Source organism: Amphiura filiformis, chromosome 9, assembly GCF_039555335.1.
Source record: "Amphiura filiformis chromosome 9, Afil_fr2py, whole genome shotgun sequence".
Lineage (NCBI taxonomy): Eukaryota > Metazoa > Echinodermata > Ophiuroidea > Amphilepidida > Amphiuridae > Amphiura > Amphiura filiformis.
In genome coordinates, this window is record NC_092636.1 from 48,304,013 (window position 1) to 48,326,794 (window position 22,782).

The window sequence follows — 22,782 nt, forward strand, 5'->3', positions numbered from 1 at the left end:
ATAATCATGAACATATTATTTTGTGTGTATTAATTATTCCCAATTTCGCTAGTAATGATGTCATAGTAATGACAAATGGAAATGTTGGTACTAATGTTTTTCGCACTAGATGGCAGAGATGGCAAACGTTGTGTATAGAACATCAAGAAGCAGTTGGAATAAAAACCTCCAATTAAGCTCACAAAAACTAACATATGAGTAGCTGCATTTTATCATGTTTTATTCAGCTTGTAAATGCATTTACGATTACCTGAAATAATCATCATAGTACCCTATGATATTTAAACTACCCGGATTTGGACAATCAATATCACATCTCTCTATGCATGTCTGCTTTCATATTTACCTGAGCTACAGATAGCTAATATACACGACCAAACTCCTTTATATAGCTCTATATATAACTTGAGCAGGGAACAAAATTCCATATTCAACATACACGAAATGAGATGTTTCATTTGAGAACACTATCATGGAGTATCATTTGGAAATGTTCCATGACCAGTTTTGTACCACGGTCTGGTCCAGTGGTATTCAATAAGGCATTGATGGTGGGATAGATATATTAGATATAAGGATAGATGGTGGGATATATAGTGGATATATCAAAGGACGAATATTGATATCGTTTCCCATAATTGGAGGAATTTTGTGAACATATAAATTACAAAAAACGTATGGGAACATTTGAACAAATGTCCATTGCAAGTATTGACAGAGTTCAGGATCAGTTTTCCTTGTTATAACTTGGATGAATAAGCTACACCAAGATATACAATTATTTCAGTTCTAAAGGTGTTCCAGTTAATATTTAAGAAACCCCATATTATCACACATTGCTCTGTTTCTCAAGGCCACGGTTGAAATAGGTTAATTTTGTTATAGCGTTTTGTTTCATTTTATCATTATTATCAATTATGGGCCAAGCAATTACTTGCATTAGATTCGTTTTTTTAATTATGGACTACTAAGCCTAAGGCTGAATTACAAATATGTTTGTAAAATCCATTCTATAAGTCTTATAATCATTCCTATTCACATTTAATCACAACACACCCACCTACAGATACCCACACACCTTCAACCGCCTTACGACACAAGTACATATCAAATAACATATAAGCTGGCAGTTATGACGAAAAAATTTCCATACTTATATCGAACGGCCATTGAAGTAGTGGCACTGACGCCAAGTTGCAATTCCATTCATGTTTCAATCGCCATGGGTATCTTGATAGTATACATCCCTTAAGGTGAAGGGTAATAGAAAAGAACTATGAAACGTGTTTATAATAATTGTTTTCACTCGGTATTTGTATTTATTGACTTATTATTACACATTAAGACAGACGATTTCCAATGTGTATATGTCGGTTTATAAAGATACCGTTACCAAAGAAGATCAGTTGCCGAATAACAATAGCCTTCATTGAGACAATATTAGGTACGATAACATGTGGTAATATTTTCACTAAAAATGTTGCTTTTAGGTTGAATTATATTCTTTTGAGTATAATATGGTTATGTTTGTGATAATCATCATCTGTTAGATTTGTTAAAATGGAGAAAGAAGTATAGAAGCTACGATGCATACAATATATATCATAAGCAAAGGCAGATATGTCATAATTGAAACCAACAGCCAATAGCTGCATCTTTTATCTCGAATTTAAGACCTCATTCGTTGAAATTGTTTAAGAAATAAAGACATGGCGATCCAAAAACCCAAGGAAGATGCAAATGTAAAAGTTGCAGTTTGCCACATTGCACGCCCTATTGATTTGTACACAAAGCGTTCGCGAACAAGAGAACTAGCGTCGTGCTGTCATTGATTAGGACGAAAAACTAGCGTCGTGCTTTCATTGATTAGAACACAAAAGTGCAACTTTTTATTTCGTATCTTCATTAGGTTTTGGATCACCGTTTCTTTAATTCTCAACCAACTTCAACAAATAAGGTCTTAAATCAGAGCTAAAGAGTACAGGCGTCGACTGCTTGTTTTAATTTTGACACATTTGTCTTTATTTAGGATATACAGTGGTGAACATAACTGGTACCTTAAATCTTTTGCTTACTGTATATTATAACAGTATGTAAGGGTGTTCATTCCATTAAGAAAAGGTAGCACAAGTGAAAAAATCGCTAATATCAATTCAGCAAAGAAGGCTATAATCTAATTTATCTTCATCTTTAAGTGCCTTAAGGGATCTAAAATGAGCGTTTATTGCGTTTCGACAGTATAGTTTTTGTGGGACATAAGAGCACTCAGACCTATCGAATTGCATTCTGAATACGAAGCATGTCTTTCTGATATCAAATAATTTTCATTTTTGAAAATCACAATATAATACAAATTTTAAGACAAATTATAAATCAAATTTTTGATATATAACAGTCACGGTCCTCGAAGTAAACTATATAAATCTAATGATATATTCTTAAAGTGTATGTAGCAGGGAAGAAAAGCCGACGGTCAATTGAAAATTTTGACCTTTCATATTGAAGATATGGATTTTTTTCTCAAAAAGACCTAATTTTTTTTTGTGTGTGTTTTGGGAAAAAAATCCATATCTTCAATACGAAAGGTCAAACTTTTCAATTGATCGTCGGCTTTTCATCCCACCTACATACACTTTAAGTATAAATAATCAGATTTATAAAGTTTACTTCAAGTACTGTTAAATATCAAAATATCATTTTTAATGATTTGCCATAAAATGTGTATTAAATTGCGAATTTCAAAAATCAAAATTATTTGATATCAGAATGACATTCTTCGTATTCAGAATGCAATTCGATATGTCTGATGTGCTCTAATGTCCCAAAATAAATACTGTCCAAACGTTCATACCCCAGCCCTTAAGCATCAATAATTGTGCAAATCCCTTTAATGGTGAGAAGTGTTTTAGAAACCTTAGATTTTGCATTGAAGAGAAAGCCTACATTTGGTTTATTACTTGAGAAAAAATCCCTTAATGAAGAGAAAATAACAATTAAACATGAAAAGCTCTTTTTTGACGCTTTATGTGTTACAGATTTTCATCATGATTTTGTTATTATTTGCTATTTAACTTAAATAAACAAAGGATCATTAAACAAAAAGTAAACCTAGCTTTGAAAATAAGCATTTATTCGATAATAATAAACGGAATCAGCTTTGTATATTGACATTCGGCATAATAACTGCATTATAAGTACGTGTTTAAGACTATAGAACTCAAATTGGCACAAATCACTTCAGGTAATTTGTCCGTCGCATAAAGTCAGTAGGCACAAGGTTCGTCGTCCCTTGAAAGCTCCTCATACTTTTTATTGGCTTCTAACTCCCCAAGGCATTCGATTCAAATAAAGAACCTTGCTTGTTTTCATCACTGAAAGCATTTCTCCCCTTTATTTTAATCAAAAGATGAAGAGGAAGAATTTTTTACGCATCCTAGTTTTCCATACAAATATGATCTATCTATCATCTATCATTTATTGCAGTATATGGAATATGTAGAAATCTAATTAAAGATAACATTTAATGCAAAACACTCCCATTTCATACATAATATATACATATTCTACCGTATAGACAATTAATGCTATTCTATTTGATCTTGATGTTGACAATGTAATGAAAACAAACATTAGGAGATAACGAATTATTGTTTAAATAACCATACTGATGAACAGATGAAATATGATCTCACGTTGTTTCTTTTACTTGTTAGTTGTCTGTCTGTAACATGATATTTTAGTCAAAGGTAATCTAAACATCAGTTTTTCAAGTGTTTGATGGTCACAAAACAACGGCTTAGAAAGCGAATACGGAAATGTGTCTCGTAAAAGAAGACTCCGAGAAAGAAGACTATTATCATGATCATTTTCAGATTTGTTTCTTGGGGTCATTTGTTGGCTATCGTTGGTCAGTATGATGATCATTACAGGAAGTAAAAGGTCATGTCAGTAAAAGGGGTGAAGGTGATTGTATCTGCGCTTGAAGCGAAGAAATCGTGGCTCTGTGAAGTGTACTCTTATACATAACTCTATGGACTATAAAATCATGAAAAGAAAACCTGCATGAACTTATTATTGATTGTTGGTAATTGTTATTAACACCAGTGATGGAAACTCATGTTGTTAAAAACGTCTTGAAAGAAAATGAATAATAACGTAGCTCAACAACTGAGAAACAGAATTCTAAGCACGGTGCTACAGCTTAAACCTAAATGCGGGTATTCAATGCAATAAACAAGATACAATTTCAACCCCATCTGACGGGGTGAAATAGAATGTGAAGACTGTTCAATTCTATTAGATTCTTGAGCAAGATAACATTTCGTCTTATGTGACAGGCTTATAAATAGAATGGAGAGAAAATGTCACAATTTACAAATTAAAAAGGTTCTACATCTTCTCTAGAGGAAGTGTGGTTTGCCAAATAACTAACATGGTGGAAATATGTTAAGAACTCTCATGTGTACAGGTGTATTCCGCTTTGTTTGCTTTTTTTATCATAAATATTTGGGTCAAGTTGTGACAAATACGCACTATTTACAGAACATCTTTAGCAAAATATTTATATATCTTTTCTTCTGGATTATATGTTAAAAAGGTGGTGGTGAGCTAATGGCAAACTTGTAACATCTGGTAATTTGGTTGCATAACCAGTTGGTGTTTTCAGATATGAGTTTATGCGAATTGTCAATCAACATCGTCTAATTTTAATACGTGTTGCTAATTATATTGATAATATCATGAAGACTGTAAAAAGAACATAAGTGCTCAGATTTGCTGCCAATTGAAAATGGTTCAGTTTTAGGTACCATTTTGAGTATAGCCTAGGTGTGTTTTGTTCAATCCATATAGCTTCCTTATTATTTATAAACTCCATACTTCTATTCGTGGCAGATATCGTTTTTTGTTTGTTTCTGTTTGTATATAATTTATGTAAGAATTAAAGGCAAGTTATATTTTTACAATGACGTCATTGACATGTCGAATGTCATTCTTGATCCATAGATTTTCAAAACTACACACTAGGATTGGTCATTTGGAGACGAGCACTATACTCTGATCAGATTGTAATAGGCGGGACTCATAACATCGTGGATTGATATAGAATGGCGTACACACAGCTGGGCGCAGCACCTACGCGACTGCGCTTTGCGTATTGCGTGAATGACGCGCGCTTTTGTGAATTTACGCGTGCGTAGGTTGGAACTTTATTGACTCGCGCAGTAACAAAAACCGAATAAACCGAAGAGCTGATCATAGTATAACATACATCTTGATTCATTGGTAACAATTTACATCATTCGTTTTGAAAATTAGCAAACAAAAGTGATTGATTTTCTAAACGTTTTTAAGGAATAGATGTTAATTAAATTTCTAATAAAGAAGATGAAGTGTCCATGTTTACTATTCTGCAGCAAGTGGGTGGTTAGCTTTCCGGCAGTATTTTCCTGAATGATGGTGTTTTCCAATCCATATTATAATGCCCTTATTTTTGAACATCAGTCTTTCATCCGCGGATGATATCCTTTCGTAATATTTTATGTATAAGAAATGAAGGCAAATTATATAATATATTTTACAATGAAGTTGTTTTTTTGTTATATTTCATTACACCTTTTCATTTATCATGTTTAAGTTCATGATTTTTTCTAGTTTTGCCTTCCATACCCCATGTGTCTTTGTTTTCCAATTCTGACCCTAACTGCTCTCCATACCAAACATCTAGTGTTATTCGGATTGTCCATTTAATCAGAAATTATACTTCGTCATTTGTGATGCGATCAAGCAAAATCAGTCGGAACTCGGAAATATTGATTTTGAGATATAGCCAGACAAAGAAAATGTTTTCTTTTGTTTCCTGTTGTTTTGAAAACTCTTTAATTGCTCATATCTTTGGAACTGGTTGTTCAATTTTAATGGGGTTTCCTGCAAAATGAAGCTTTGTAAATGCCTTTGTTTTCCTAGAAGAAACTGAAAACTTAATATTTCGAGTTCCGACTGATTTTGCTTGATCGCATCACATTTGTAAATATTGTCATCTGTTGAACATATTGTTACAAATGAAATACATCTTGTCTTGACAACATTATCAACTACGTGTTCTTCAAGGTCATCTGTATTGGATTAATTAAAAGACCGAACGGTCAGTGGTCATACTCATTGCCCATAGATCTATCATCTGATATTATAAACTGTATATCGAGAATTTCAAACTAACGTGATTGATTTTCTAAACGTTTTTAAGAAATAAAGGTTGATTAAATTTCCAATAAAGAAGGCGAGTGTCGCTTTTTACTATTCTACAGCATGAACAGCAGGTCACGTTTTTTGTTGTTGAATGAGTGTGTTTTCCAATATACACATTACTATCTAGTGAGGTTTCACAAATACAAGTTGTCCGTGGGATGTAATATGTATGCGGGTTTAAACTTGTGTGTATGTATTAACTCTTTATGGTACCTAATTGTATGTATCAAACTGTTAATTTTGTTAGTAGAAAAAGCTTTCAGCCATTAATTTAAGCAATTGAATAAAACAACTATAGAATAACAATTAGTAGACTGATCATGTGTTACTTCATGTATTTCGTTTTGAAACTTTACAGAGACAGATAAAATAGTATAATTAGGAATTCTGTTACACTCAAGTATACAAAGATTAAATAGGACATACACATAGACAACCTATTTCCTAAACAGTTTTAAAGAACCAGGTCTCGTGGCATCTGACAACATGTAAATGAATGACTTGCCTAGCCCTGGATATTTCCTCAGGTAGTAGAAACAAACACACACTAGACCGTAAAGTTCAACACAAAGTCACTGTATGTTGACTTTGTATGTTATTTGTAAACTATAATGTGATCAGAATGAGACATACGTTTGTGTAATGTGATTCTCATTGAAATTGTTCCGGAAAGTAGGTGAACAATGCAATGCTGTAATAAAAACTTTATCAGTCATTTACCAGAAATTGAATGATTAAAGAATGTAAATATGTACTTTGCACGATTTCACTTATTTTTTCTGAAACACATTTGAAGACCTGAGCGCAAGAAGATCGTAAGTCCACTTGGCCCCTCAACATGTATACACTAAAGTTACGTATAGTTTCTTATGGTTTTATAATGTTTAATACATGTTCCAGGGTGAAAACATCAGGAAATGTTGTAAAAGATTTGCTTTGGCCCCTGAACATGAATAAAACATTACCAAACTAAAAGAAACTATACGCAACTTATGTGTATACATGTTGAGGGGCCAAGTGGACTTACGGTCTTCTTGCGCTCAGGTCTTCATTTGCAGCTTATTAGACAGGGTTCTCATGTTTTGCCTTTTAACTAAATTGTCGGTTATTCCAGATTGGCCAGCTGTGGTTTGTTACTTGCTTGCAAGAATTTCAATATGCTTAGAAAATGTCTTGAATGATGTGGGACTTTGATATAGAAGAGTACTTTAAATACCTGAAAATCAATTTTGATGTTTGTTTTTAAATCATTGGACTTTCATACACAAATACAGTAGAAACCTGCAATAATAAATACCGTATTTCCTCGAATAGTCGCCCTTTCAATTAAAATCCTCCCATCAAGATTTTTCAACCAAGATGATTCAAAAATGCTGATATTACAATGCTATCTTGTGTAGAAAATGTTGATGTATATTATGAAACTTGACCAGTCTCCGATTACGATCAATACATGAGCATCTTTGTAGTTGCCAGATGAAGTCCAATGAGATTGGATGAAAATTTGCAAAATTCGTAAGTTATTACAGTATTTTATTCATAATTCACCTTCTATTCTTTCTTCTTCTTCTTCTTATGTAATAAAGCTTACTGAGGTGCACACACAATCGGGAAATTGCATCGGTAATTGGCGAAAATCTGGTCATAACCCGGAAGTGAACCCAAAGTCATCGTTCGTAAGTTCATAGTTCGTCATTTCAGCGTGAGTTTTAAGCTTAACTAATGATTTATTAATAATAAACGCCCCCTTTTGGAAAATACAACGCCCCCGGTAAGTGTTTTTTAGGTTACGCCACCAGGGATTGGTTACGAATTACAAATATGGTGCAAGTGGTCCAAATTATCATATCCGTTTCCAACAAAACCTCCGTTAACTATTATGAGCAGTTCAAATCGTCGACAGATGAGATGCTGCCAGTTACTATTTGCTTTTAAAAGAGCTTAAAAGCAGCTCAATAAGCAGATCAATTGACACCACAAATATTTGTTTAACTTAACTTTTCTAATGCGAGAAATGAATAAAAGATACGGTGATTCTATTACCATTTCAAATTGTCAAGACAGTAAGCTTGTACCCGAGTAAGCATTAAAATCCTTCTCGTCACTCGTGCCAAAATCACACTTACGTGACATCAAAATTACAAATGGCTTCGAAGTTAATAGAATAAAAAGGCTCATATGCGTGATGATCGTTGCATTATACCGATGCTTTACTTGGAAAAAACGTGTAATTGTTGCAGCCGATTCTCTCTTGTCTTGACGAAGAGGGCCAAATTGCATCCCACGTAAAACGCACTGTATGTTTGGTTAATTTACCAACTGCAATGGCTGCCTCCTGTTACATTTAGAAATTATTCTTGTAGGGGAATCCATAAACGTGAGAAAACTGTTGATCTTATTAGGGCATTGGTTTTGAGATTAGACATTAGATTAAAGTTGCTCCTGGCAGCATCTTAAGTCCCACGACCTTCAGACTCGGTATCTAAACAGTGGTACAAGTTTTGAAAAACATAAGGCAGCTATTGGATTTACGACTTTTTTTTTTCACTCACAAGATGATTTGCTTTCGAGTTAAGATAGTGTAAATGATATGCAGTTCGCTTGCAGATCCTGCACTTTGACTTATTGGTAATTCGTGATTCAGAAAATGATGTGCCCTACGCAAAACGGCAGTATGTGTTGCGTAGTTTGTTTGCAGATGCTAGGTTATTACTTGGGAGGGCAAGCAGATATACCCATTTACGAATGGATGAAAGGAAGTAAAGGAGTGCCGGATTTACTGTAATTCCGTCTTATGGTGCAGCGTGTAGTATAATGATGTTCTCGTATCATCGGAAATATGTTATACGACGAAGCCAAATGGGATGTTACAGTTGGTATCCATACACCCTCCTATGGAAGATATGATCTTAATATCCCACACAGGGGGTGTAGATTTCAAATGGGCTAATCCATACAGGTAACTCTGATTGAAAGTCTTACTCCCTGTGTGGGAGATTAAGGTCATGTCGTTCATAGGAGTGTATGGACTCAATTGGAATAGCGCAATGAATCACTTGTCAACTAAAAATGATTTGTCTTTTAGTCTATCATACTAAAACAGAACTAACGATTTCTAATCTGGTATAACATTTCTAGGAATGATTAAATACAAATAATGATGTGTTTGAGTAATAAATAATAAATTTCCTCAGTTTTATGAATAAGTTGATTATTCAAAATATGAATTACGAGCAATGTAAAATGATCATTACAACCTAGCTCTTTTGCTGCCACTCGTCTTGAGTGCTGTTGATATAATGCTTTTATTGTAAACTATAAGCTGATGGTGCACTTATCGCTCGAGAAGTTAAAATGTGCTTTGTATTATTCTAATTTAAGTATATAAAAAGCTTTTCAATGCAGTAAAAGATCATTTTACTGCAAATGATTGCTTTGATATATTCAAACGCAGGTTTTACTGATTTTTATATCTATAGATATATTTGCAAAGAATAACAGGTTTATCAGCTCTATGATCAAAGTATCTTCTATGATCAAAGTAACGATATTGATCATGTTATTGAAACTCTAGGGACACCGTACTCTAGATTCTGTAGGTAATCTGAAGTGTTCTGCTTTCAAAAGATTGGATTAATCAATGGTTTTATTGATATTCTGTCGTTTCTAGAGATTTAATCAATAATACGTACCTGATTGTCACTGACAAATACAAAAAGGTATTTGTGTAAATCTGTAACAATCACCAATATACTTTTTATAAGCAAAATCAAGTAAATGTTATAAATCACATTATGCAATAGCAAGGCAACGACAGAACGACAATAATTTGATATTCTTAATATCATCCAACAAGCTTCCACAAAAATTAATAAAGATCAACATGTACCCTTCGAATATATTACACTGATTGACAACTCAAATTTCCTAGAACGTGTGGGAACTGATCCTATAAGGCAAACTTGTAAATAATACGAATATATGTAATAAAACGGTTTACTTGGTTTTAGTCATCAATAATGGTGGTGTATATTTGAAATCCGTGTGTTACTATTACCTTGACATTGATGTAACCCTACCATATTTTTGGCCTCAGGCAAATGATTTTTGTGTCATATAGCTCGTAAGAGTTTCTGCTGCAGTACGCAGCTTACATACTAAAGTAGTACTGACGATTTTGTCATATTTTCCGATTTGTGCTTAATCTTATCAAGAAGCAAGAACTAGACTTGGATAATAGTGACACAGACATGTTATCGTATAGTGGTTCCTCTGTGTACTATACATTCTTTGATCAAGTACAAGAAATAATTTCTTTTTTAGCGCAAAGATTTACGTAGGATTATTATACCATGTTTCACCCTGATGTGATAGTGACGTCAGGGTTCATGATTGTTGCACAGCCCCTTAAAACGAGTGGAATGGCAGGAGCCCTATTTGCCAGTTTTAGACACTAAAAACGGCATCTGGTCGTAACCCGGAAGTGAACCCAAAGTCATCGTTCCTAAGTTCATAGTTCGTCATTTCAGCGTGATTTTTAAGCTTAACTAATGATTTTAACGGGAATTATCGTACTAAAAATGACCTCTAATAAACGCCCTCTTTTGGAAAATGCAACGCCCCCGGTAAGTGTTTTTTAGGTTACGCCACCAGGGATTGGTTATGAATTACACATATGGTGCAAGTGATCCAACCACAATTATCATATCCGTTTTCAAACACCTCCGTTAACTCCATGAGCAGTTCAAATCGTCGACAGATGAGATGCTGCCAGTTACTATTTGCTTTTAAAAGAGCTTAAAAGCAGCTCAATAAGCAGATCAATTGACACCACAAATATTTGTTTAACTTAACTTTTCTAATGCGAGAAATGAATAAAAGATACGCTGATTCTATTACCATTTCAAATTGTCATGTCAGTAAGCTTGTACCCGAGTAAGCATTAAAATCCTTCTCGTCACTCGTGCCAAAATCACACTTACGTGACATCAAAATTACAAATGGCTTTGAAGTTAATAGAATAAAAGGCTCATATGCGTGATGATCGTTGCATTATACCGATGCTTTACTTGGAAAAAACGTGTAATTGTTGCAGCCGTTTCTCTCTTGTCTTGACGAATAGGGCCAAATTGCATCCCACGTAAAAACGCACTGTATGTTTGGTTAATTTACCAACTGCAATGGCTGCCTCCTGTTACATTTAGAAATTATACTTGTAGGGGAATCCATAAACGTGAGAAAACTGTTGATCTCATTAGGGCATTGGTTTTGAGATTAGACATTAGATTAAAGTTGCTCCTGGCAGCATCTTAAGTCCCACGACCTTCAGACTTGGTATCTAAGTTTTGAAAAACATAAGGCAGCTATAGGATTTACGACTTTTTTTCACTCACAAGATGATTTGCTTTCGAGTTAAGATAGTGTTAATGATATGCTGTTCGCTTGCAGATACTGCACTTTGACTTATTGGTAATTCGGGATTCAGAAAATGATGTGCCCTACGCAAAACGGCAGTATGTGTTGCGTAGTTTGTTTGCAGATGCTAGGTTATTACTTGGGAGGGCAAGCAGATATACCCATTTACGAATGGATGAAAGGAAGTAAAGGAGTGCCGGATTTACTGTAATTCCTTCTTATGGTGCAGCGTGTAGTATAATGATGTTCTCGTATCATCGGAAATATGTTATACGACGAAGCCAAATGGGACATTACAGTTGGTATCCATACACCCTCCTATGGAAGATATGATTTTAATATCCCACACAGGGGGTGTAGATTTCAAATGGGCTAATCCATTCAGGTAAACCCAATTGAAAGTCTTACTCCGTGTGTGGGAGATTAAGGTCATGTCTTTCATAGGGAGTGTATGGATTCAACTGGAATAGCGCAATGAATCACTTGTCAACTAAAAATGATTTGTCTTTCTTATCATACTTTGACATGCAGATATATGTATGTAAGTCTAACACACCAAAACAGAACTAACGATTTCTAATCTGGTATAACATTTCTAGGAATGATTAAATACAAATAATGATGTGTTTGAGTAATAAATAATAAATTTCCTCACTTTTATGAATAAGTTGATTATTCAAAATATGAATTACGAGCAATGTAAAATGATCATTATAACCTAGCTCTTTTGCTGCCACTCGTCTTGAGTGTTGTTGATAATGCTTTTATTGTAAATTATAAGCTGATGGTGCACTTATCGCTCGAGAAGATAAAATGTGCTTTGTATTATTCTAATTTAAGTATATAAAAAGCTTTTCAATGCAGTAAAGGATCATTTTACTGCAAATGATTGCTTTGATATATTCAAAAGCAAGTCTTAATGGTTTATAAGTCTGCACAAAAAATAATGGAGCTGAATGCGCCTATAGCTTCAGAACTAATAATTGTTTTTACAATATTTTAACATAGAGAGAAGGATGATTTATTTACGCGCATTTTGATATCCCATTTGTCAAATTTCGTTCAATATTAACAACTCAGTAGTGATTTAAAACAAAATACCCGAATTTAAAAGTTGCAGTTTACAGCGATCAATGGTTATTATGCTAGCACTGTAGCACGTAAAGCCCGCCATTATCTTCGCACCTACTTCAAAATCAATACAAATAGCTGCAACTTTCAAATTTTGGTATCTTTCTTTCAAAACACTGCTGTATTATTAATATTGAACACAATTGGACAAATTAGGTATTAAAATGCGCGTAAATAAATCATCCTTCTTTTTATGTTACGGTAACATATTTTGAAAACAATTTTTAGTTCTGAAGCTATAGGCGTATTTATAACAGCTGCGTTACTTTTTGTGCAGACTTTATATACATTTGCGAAGAATAACAGGTTTATCAGCTCTATGATCAAAGTATCTTCTATGATCAAAGTAACGATATCGATCATGTTATTGAAACTCTAGGGACACTGTACTCTAGATTCTGTAGGTAATCTGAAGTGTTCTGCTTTCAAAAGATTGGATTAATCAATAGTTTTATTGATATTCTGTCGTTTCTAGAGATTTAATCAATAATACGTACCTGATTGCCACTGACAAGTACAAAAAGGTATTTGTGTAAATCTGTAACAATCACCAATATACTTTTTATAGGCAAAATCAAGTAAATGTTATAAATCACATTATCCAATAGCAAGGCTACGACAGAACGACAATAATTCGATATTCTTAATATCATCCAACAAGCTTCCATAAAAATTAATAAAGATCAACATGTATCCTTCGAATATATTACACTGATTGACAACTCAAATCTCCTAGAACGTGTGGGAACTGATCCTATAAGGCAAACTTGTAAATAATACGACTATATGTAATAAAACGGTTTACTTGGTTTTAGTCATCAATAATGGTGGTGTATGTGAAATCCGTGTGTTACTATTACCTTGACATTGGTGTAACCCTACCATATTTTTGGCCTCAGGCAAATGATTTTTGTGTCATATAGCTCGTAAGAGTTTCTGCTACAGTACGCAGCTTACATACTAAAGTAGTACTGACGGTTTTGTCATTTTTCCCGATTTGTGCTTAATCTTCTCAAGAAGCAAGAACTACTGTCTGTTCAATTAGCTTAGATTCTTGAATTTTTAAGATATTTGAAAAAATTAAAAATTGCGGTCAAAGTCATCAAAGAAAGGTGCTAGCACAGCCTTAGACCTAACGTGATTTATACTTTTCAAATTCTTAAGTTCAATTTAAAACCCCATTTCTTTTCAATTTTGGTCTTTTCCCGCGATATTTTTATAAAAAGCCGTAAAACGTCGGGTACCATAAACTTTTTTGAATCAACCCATTTAGAGCAAAGGGGACGAATGTCACAATGCGCAGAGATAGTATTTATTCGACCATCCGCATCAGGAAGTATTGTCCAGCTAAATATTTGCCAGTATACCGGTACTTAATTTGTGTTGAAACCCTACTGTTGAAACATTACGTTATTATTTATGAACTAAGGTTTTCTAAAATAGGCCCAGCTTATATAAATACATTCCTTGCATATTTATTTATTTATTTATTTATTTATTTATTTATTTATTTATTTATTTATGTAACTATAAATAAGTCGCTCTTTTAGCATGTTTAGCAATAAGTAGGCCCAGACATGGATACGCACTTAAGACGCGTATTGTGTTGCGCAACTTTAAGATACGCGGTTGCGTTAATTCCTCTTGCGCGCGCATCAAAACTCAAGACATATTCTTTGTCATTTTACACATTGCAACTGACGAGTGTGGATGGGTGAAACCATCCATACGAAACAAATTTGTATTACGATGTGGTAATTTCACTAATAATAATATATTTATTTATTTATTTATTTATTTATTTATTGTGCCAATGGGTCTGAGAATGTGTCTGAGAAGGTGTAGGCCTATTATAAAACTATATACACATTTATTTTCAATTTGTTACTTTGTTTTGTTTGTTGAATACAAACTGGAAAAAAAACCTGTGAAACAAAAGAACTTTTGTACAAGAAAATATTATTTAAAATAATCAGGTTACAGAAAACAATTCTTGTAAAGTCACTGTATCTGAAAATGTCAATCGAATGCTGATATTCTTGGGAAGGAATGGTGGTACATGTATTAAACAAAACTCAATTTACATTGTAAACCAGTTGAAATAAGAACGAAATCCATAATTTTAATGTCATTGTTTAGGAAAAAATAATGCTCAGGATAATGTTTTGCACAAAATGTAGGCCCCCCTCCCCCTAATCGCGCCATATAATTTCGTATAACAAAAACCGGCGGACCATCATCACCTATAGAACCTATCCATAACCGGAACGGTATAACAATTGAAATGGCAGGACAGATTGGTGGACAGATTGTTTTGCTAAATTGGAGAGGGTCTATGTCCTAAGTTGAGAATGGACCGTCCCACTCGATTTGTAAAAAGGTCGCGAACCCTTTTGGTGGACCCAAGTAACTGCCTAAAATGAGGCAAAATTGAAAAGAAATGGGGTTTTAAATTGAACTTTGGAATTTGAAAAGTATAAATCACGTTAGGTCTAAGACTGTGCTAACACTTTTCTTTGATGACTTTGGCCACAATTTGTTACTTTTTCAAATATCTTAAAAATTCAAGAATCTAAGCTAATTGAACAGACAGTAGACTGGGATAATGACACAGACATGTTACCGTATAGTGGTTCCTGTGTGTAGTACATTCTAGTACATTCTTTGATCAAGTACAAGAAATAGTTTCTTTTCTTAGCGCAAAGATTTACGTAGGATTACTATACCACCCCGATGTGATAGTGACGTCAGGGTTCATGATTGTTGCACAGCCCCAAAACGAGTGGAATGGCAGGAGCCCTATTTGCCAGTTTTAGCCACTAAAACGGCAGTGTTATTCTTATTATTAATACATTGAACTTATTGTAAATGACACCCCTCATATCAAGCCTTAGGATCTTTTATAGAACCCATACCACTCCTCTTGTCTGCCAGCTTGATTTGTATCAATATAAGAGTACGAACACTGCCAGGTCATGCTCTCCTCAGACCCCCCTAAATTATTAAATCATTAATTTTTATATTATGTAGTATGTTCATCTGGTTTGTTAATTACAGCTGTTTGGTGGAAATTTATACTATCAAATCCATTTTCTGGTGACATACATTGTTACAGTTTCATGCTGCTACGCAGCACTTCATCAGAATGTCAACCTTGCTTCTTCTTCTTTAATGAAGTTTCTTTTCATGACGCTACGAACAAAAGACAGATCAAAGAAGCAATTTGGATCACCATAAATAGACGGGAATTATTTCTTACCGAATATTTTTGACCAGTTTCTAGCGCCGCCAACGGTAGCAACTTCAGGAAAGAAGAAGAAGTATGGCTGTCAGTCTGATGAAATGCTGCGTAGCAGAATGAAACGGTAACAAGGTATGTCACCAAAGATAGATTTGATTGTATGTATTCCCATCAAACATTAATTTTCAATTATTAAGACAACACTCACCGTGCCAGAATCCATTTCAAATCTATCCAGTTCTGGATCGTAAAGTAGTTTATCGGCTTGCAGATCTATAGGTGACTGTCTTTTCCCTGTACCACATAACTTCCACGCTGAGTGTAAATTACCCCAATATTCTGGTGCTGTAATTATACAAAAGGAACAAAGAATAGGTTATATTTCTATTTCACCTTATTATTCAGTGACAAAATGTCATTAACAGTGCTGAGGCATTACCTTTCGCGTAGTCCCGTTGGATATACGGTATTATTATCAAAAGTAAGTGGGAGTATTACGAATCATTGAAAAGCACATTATCCAAAAGGTTGCTCTTTTAAGGTTCAATACCACTACTTCTCTATAGCCATTGTAACACAGCTTTCAATGTAAAATTAGTTAATTTCAAGCACGATTTTCTACTCGTGAGACATTAGTATCAATTAAGAATAGAAGGTTGAATCCCCAAATGACCAAAAGTTTAACATATGATAACCTTAGACTTTTTGCTTTAAACCACTGAAGTGTAAAGGGCACACATTTGCAGTAAAAAAGGAGTACACCGGCTGGGTGGGAAAATCGATATGCAGCGGATAAATTTTGGAGAACTTTTCATCAAAACTGTAAAATAATGTATAAAACATGTAATTCCTGAATGTCCCTCTGAAATTAGCACATTTGTTTTGCTATACAGTTTGATGTTTTTCAGTGATTTTTAAGCACCTTTTTCAGATGCCATGCAAGAAAATAGTCCCTCCTGCTCTTCAAGCATTGCCCAGCTCTAATAAGTGGTATTTAACCACAAGCTGCGGAACATTATGTTGTACCTATGGAGTACTTGTACTAGCATACAGGTATTCAACATGTTGACTACGTGACATCTGTATTCGTACGTGACAGGTGAAAAAAGGGTTACCGCTTATGCACAATTAAAATAAGCGATATACATGTAAAACACATACGTTGGGCATCTAGTACATCAGGAACACTTGACTGTTTTTACTACGTGGCAGGATCAATCAACGATCTCCCTTTTCCTGCTGATTGTCAGTGAATAGGTTTTTTTAATGCCTTGGACGTTTAGGAGGAGTTTAAGCGTGCAAAGATTGCATTTGAACTTCACTATGAACCTCCTAGTTATCTATTTTGTAATTTTCTATTTGTATTTGTAATTGATTATATTGGGCTTGACGAAATACGCCTGACATCTTGATTATGAGAAACAAAATGCTTTTCCAGGTTGGCGATATCGGAAGGTTACGCTGAACTTACACTGCATTGCTGAGCGACAAGCGATTGATTAGTAACCAATCAGGTAGCGCGCTTTTTGTTGCGTTGGGAAAAGCGGGCTACCTCATTGGTCAAATACCAATCGCTCGTCGCTCAGCGATGGAGTATAAATTCAGCTTTACAGGATAATAACTACTCTTGAAGGCCGCAATCCCACAATTTATGTACACGATTTGCCTTCAACCCTGTCTTAGCTAGCTGTCTATGAAAGGAATGGACCTATATAATTAAATCTGTAAAGCTTATAAAGGCATGTATCAATGTGAACCTATTTAGCTTAGCTTCGATAAAGTGTTTATGTCAAAACAATAGCGATGATACTATCACGCGAAATACATGACCTCAATCTCCGATGTAGATTTCAAATGGATTTCAAATGGAATGGCGCAATAATCGAAAGAGGAAGAAGGAAAAGGGCGAGAGAAAGGATTTATACGGTAGAGGTGATGGTGGAGGAAGGAAAATGAGAAGAAGACGAAGAAGATTAAAGAGAATGCGAAGAAGAAGGAGCCCGGAAAGACAAAAGGAAGAAGGGGCAGAAATAGAAGAGTTAGCGCAAATAAGATTACAAGGACATACCAGCAGAGCTAGAGGAAAGGAAGGAGAAGACGATGTACAAAGAGGATGAAAGAAGGGTTTCAGAAGAAAAAGAAGAATACAAAAAGGACTAGAGCACATTATTATGTTATGTTGCTAGAACGAAGAGTCACGGCCATATAATTACAAAAGATTACAACAATTTATTAATAACCTTAATAAATTGAGACGAAGAACAGAAACAGATCACAAACAGAAAACAAATAGTTAGCACAATAAGTAGACTCCAGAAAATTCCACATGAGCAACTAGTGTCGTCATTAGTAAGAGATATGGAAGGTATTAAGTTGTGTTGCTGCTTAAACATTGTTTGCTGACAGTCAAAAGTGGGGAAGTATATATACATTAAGAGGTAACGTTATCAAAAAATTGAAATATTTTTAAAACAGACAGATGATCGACGTGTTATCTATTGAATGAATATTAACATCGATCTTTTCTGAAGATTTTATATCAATCTTTACTTTCCCAACTAAAATCACAATTTGCTCAGGGTACAAGCATAATATCTATCTCTCAAGTACTTTTTCTAAAACGATATTCATCATGTTCATGCATTTTACCTCATAAATCCATAGCCAACACAATTTTTACAATTTTTCTATTGCTAGCCTGTGGTGTATGAATCTGTCAATAGTGAATACCCCTTGAATGGGTTTCATATCGCTATTATATAACCCACAGTAAAAAAGAAAAAAGTGCCTCAAGCGTCTCCAGTATTGATATCTTTAACATAATGCACACCGCTTTGGATCTTATGTACCATAATATATCTTCAGATATTCTTGCCACTACGATGACTCTCATCCCAGCTTCCAGTAGGTCGTTACTTGGCATGCTGGTACCTGACTTAATCAAATTTAATCTACAATTTTAAGAACATTTTTTAAAGAATTTTAATTTTTAACAACTTTTATGCACAAAATATATCATCGTCTGCAAAGAAATGGTTATCTCCTTTTTGAGGGAAAGAATTCTAGAATAACACCCGGGAGACGTATTAAGGTGAAGCAACTTTCATGTCCTACAATAATAACATAATTCAGTCCAATGATTGTCAAATTTCCTTTTCACCCTTAGGGTTTATACATAGGTGTCGTATAGGTTAAAAAGGGGCAACGTTAAGGGCACTGGACCCGTGGCTTTACATCTGTATCCTTATTACTCAGGCTATTACCCCACAGCTGTGGCACAGCATCACCCCTAACACCAAACATTGATATATTTTAGAGCATACAATTGGAATTCAACTCAAATTTCTTACACAATTCATTACTTCGCCTTCACAAAGTGATATGGATGTTTTTCTCCCATAATAATGTTCCAATTTTTGTTCAATTTACATCAAATCAAGTGCAAATTATGTGTCATATAACCTCGGTGCGTGTCTGAATAGTTGATAATTGACAAGAATAGGCGTATGGAGAAATTGCTTTCCGCCGTGTCTGACAAGCCTGGGAAGGTGTGACTATCGAGGTACCCAGATATGAGATGAACATGATTTGGCATGTGTCCTATTGTGAAAAATAAATTGAAGGACAAAATGTTTATTTTAGATTTATCCCAGCAAAGAACTTATAACACTATAACTTTGTGCTTGATTGAAGTGTTTGTCAATTCCCCGATATCGTCAAAGCTGTAACATCTCATCACAGTATCAAATGTGACCTGCTCTCAATAAATGAGCGTAAAGTCGCAAGTTGGAAGTTTCGATACCTTCCAATTGGTGAGTTACTGTTCTTGGTTTGAAGACGTCGGTATAGTCAGTGGTATGTCCTTTGTGAATGAGAGACATAATATGCTGTACTCTGTATTCAATTCTTTCCGCATTCACAAAGGGCATGCCACTGACAAACATGTGTCTTCAAGCAAAGAACATCAACTCAACAGTTGGCACGTATCGAAACTCCCAACCTCCCAGTTTACGCTCATTTCGAGGGAGCAGGTCACAAATACGGACAATACTTCGGCATTGGAAGCGTTGGAGTTAGGATTAGGGTTATGGTTTGGTGTTTTAGGATTTTTTAGAATTAATGTCAGAGTTACGATTAGGGTAAGGGTCAAAAGATTATGTTAATGTCAGGCTTATTACTTGAAGGTGGGGACCACAAATATGAAGTTGCTCGCAAATCTACAATATATCCATATAACCCACCCTTAAAAGCCCATATACTACTTCCCAGTGGCAATAAGCATACGCCCGGGAGCATACGTTTTTCAGTGCCACCGCTGCGCATGTTGTGACTGCTTAGTATTATACAGGCATTAGATGACCTAACCATTAGCGCAGTTTGCTTTCCGCGGTAGTATGAGAAACTATGATGTGTTTATTAGCGTAGCACTCATTTTTAAATATCGCAATTTCAGCTTAACGGTTTTAGGTTCATAGAGATACATATGTGTCAGAATATGAAACACAAATATTTTTCCCTTAACGCAAAAGGCTTAAAAAAATTGCGATTGAAATATTTGAATTCCTTGTCAGATTACTTGTAAGTGACAAAGAGGCATTTCATGTGGTCGTTACTTTTTGTTTTTGTAGGATACGTCAAAAATTAAAAAAAGAAAGAAAAAAATTAAAAAAAAAAGAAAAAAAAAGAGTTCCATCTTAATAATGATACATGTAAAAATAAGTAAGTGGGAGTTTACAATAATATGCCCATATATTGTTGTGTTATTTGATATACCCGGTACTGTAAATAGTTTCAGTATGATATATATATTTTCAATGACGAGACAAACACAAGTATGCTTCTTTGTTTGGGATTAATTAAGCATTTGAAACACAAATAGTAAACAAGTACATGTATAATAAACAAGTACATTATGTATTGAGTATAGATTTCAACAATTTCATGCATGACTTGTAAACATTGTTCTGGTATTGATTTTGGGGCATGTGTACCTTATTTGGCGGTCTTATCAAAAATGAATTTATTATAATAAGGTGTCATAATTGATACAGTTTGTCCATTCACACATAAATAAACAAATAAATTAACGCTGTGTAGGGAAATTAAAGCGTCTTTTAGCATAGCTTTGGATATACTGCACTGGTAGCCCTAACCGTAACTCTACGCTATAACCCAAACCCTTCTGCTCTAACCCTATTGAAAGTCTTAAGTAAACTGGCCTGTTTTTGTGGATTATATCAAGAGCTGAGACTGCACAAGTAACTTCGAAATCATTTTGACATTCATGTTAACCTTCTTTTAATTCAAGTCGGGAAACACATTCAGCTATAAGTGATATTCTTATCTTTTATATACATTTCAATTCATCATATTCATTGAAAGTTCTTGTTTTGAAGCAAGCAAGCAAGTTTTACTTACAGCGTCAGATTTGTCAAAGGCACAAATTGACGAAATAATGTTTTGTAATATTTTAAATTGTCTAAAATTAAAAGTATAATTATATTAAACCAGAAATAATAGTATATGTTTTGATATTACAAAATGTGGTGATTTTATCAGAGACCGCTGGTTTGTGCATGGCATTCCATTCTCATAATTTTGTATAGTCAACATAACTCACATATTAAAATGTCACATTGAATTAAGGAATCAATACTTCAGAGTACAAAGCAAATTTTGTAGACGCACAAATAAACAAACACAAACGTACAAGAGACAATGTCTGCAAAAATTGTGTGATATTGAATGGTCACCTTTTGAAGCACAGTTATTATGTTTCGTTATTACAATTTTGAGAATGTCCCATAGCCCATGTAGTAACCCCATGTAGATGATAGGAGTTACAATATCCTACAAGCAAGAGTCACTGGATGTTCTGATGAATATTAATCTCGTTTACAACGTATAATTATTATCTGTATAAAATTATATAAGCTTATATTAAAGGTATGTAAACCCATGTGAACCATTAATTTAGGTCAAATCGCCTCTAGCTAAAAAATGTAACCGTTTGAATATATGACATGACATCTGCAGCATCGGAGGAAACCACAAGAGGATGTCTGGCTCGCTGGCTGGCTTCTGACTTGCTTAAGCATCAATAGTACACCCAAAATAATGTTTTGTACACCGAATCTTAACACAATAGCTCTGTTAAGAACCACAACGCATGCCACCTGTGAAGATGTTTATGATTTCTAGCACGTATGTTTTGAATAGTAGGAATGCGTAATTTGAAAACAATATAATATGAAAAAAACCCATTTTGAAGCGGACGTTTTGAATCGATTCTAGAGGGTTAACTATGGCTTCCGAATACAGCTATATTATGCGGAGTTGATATTAACACTTCTGTCTGTACAACATGTATATCATTTATTACAATGTGAATCTAAGATAAGGAGGCCCAGCTTCGACAACCACTTTGAGCTAAGTTAACTATAGCCTTGACTTTTCTAGTCTGTTTTCACCGTTGGCATCTTGGTTCCCTCATGAGTGTTTCGTGCGATTTCCCATCACGATAACGTGATGTGTGAATGTATGTAAGATATGTAGTGTCTCCGTGGTCAATTCCAAGGTATGTTGCAAAGATCGATCATTGTACGCCGGGATCTAAAGTAAAGGAATTGCCTTAGAGGCGAGGAAGAAAATGAATTGATGGCTTAGTAACCATTTGTGTGTAGCTGCTAGATGGGACGATATCCTTGATATGTTTATCTGTTACATTGTTATGTTCAATACATAACGGG

The 22,782-nt window shown here is 34.5% G+C and overlaps 1 protein-coding gene across 1 annotated transcript in view; it reads right to left on the reverse strand.

The window, feature by feature from the left end:
- LOC140161082 (carbonic anhydrase-related protein 10-like) overlaps window positions 1-22,782 on the reverse strand; it is a 293,957-nt gene that overhangs the window by 149,290 nt on the left and 121,885 nt on the right. Inside the window, 1 exon segment of the mRNA XM_072184469.1 lies at window positions 16,242-16,378. Within this exon segment, the coding sequence (XP_072040570.1) occupies window positions 16,242-16,378 (137 nt within the window).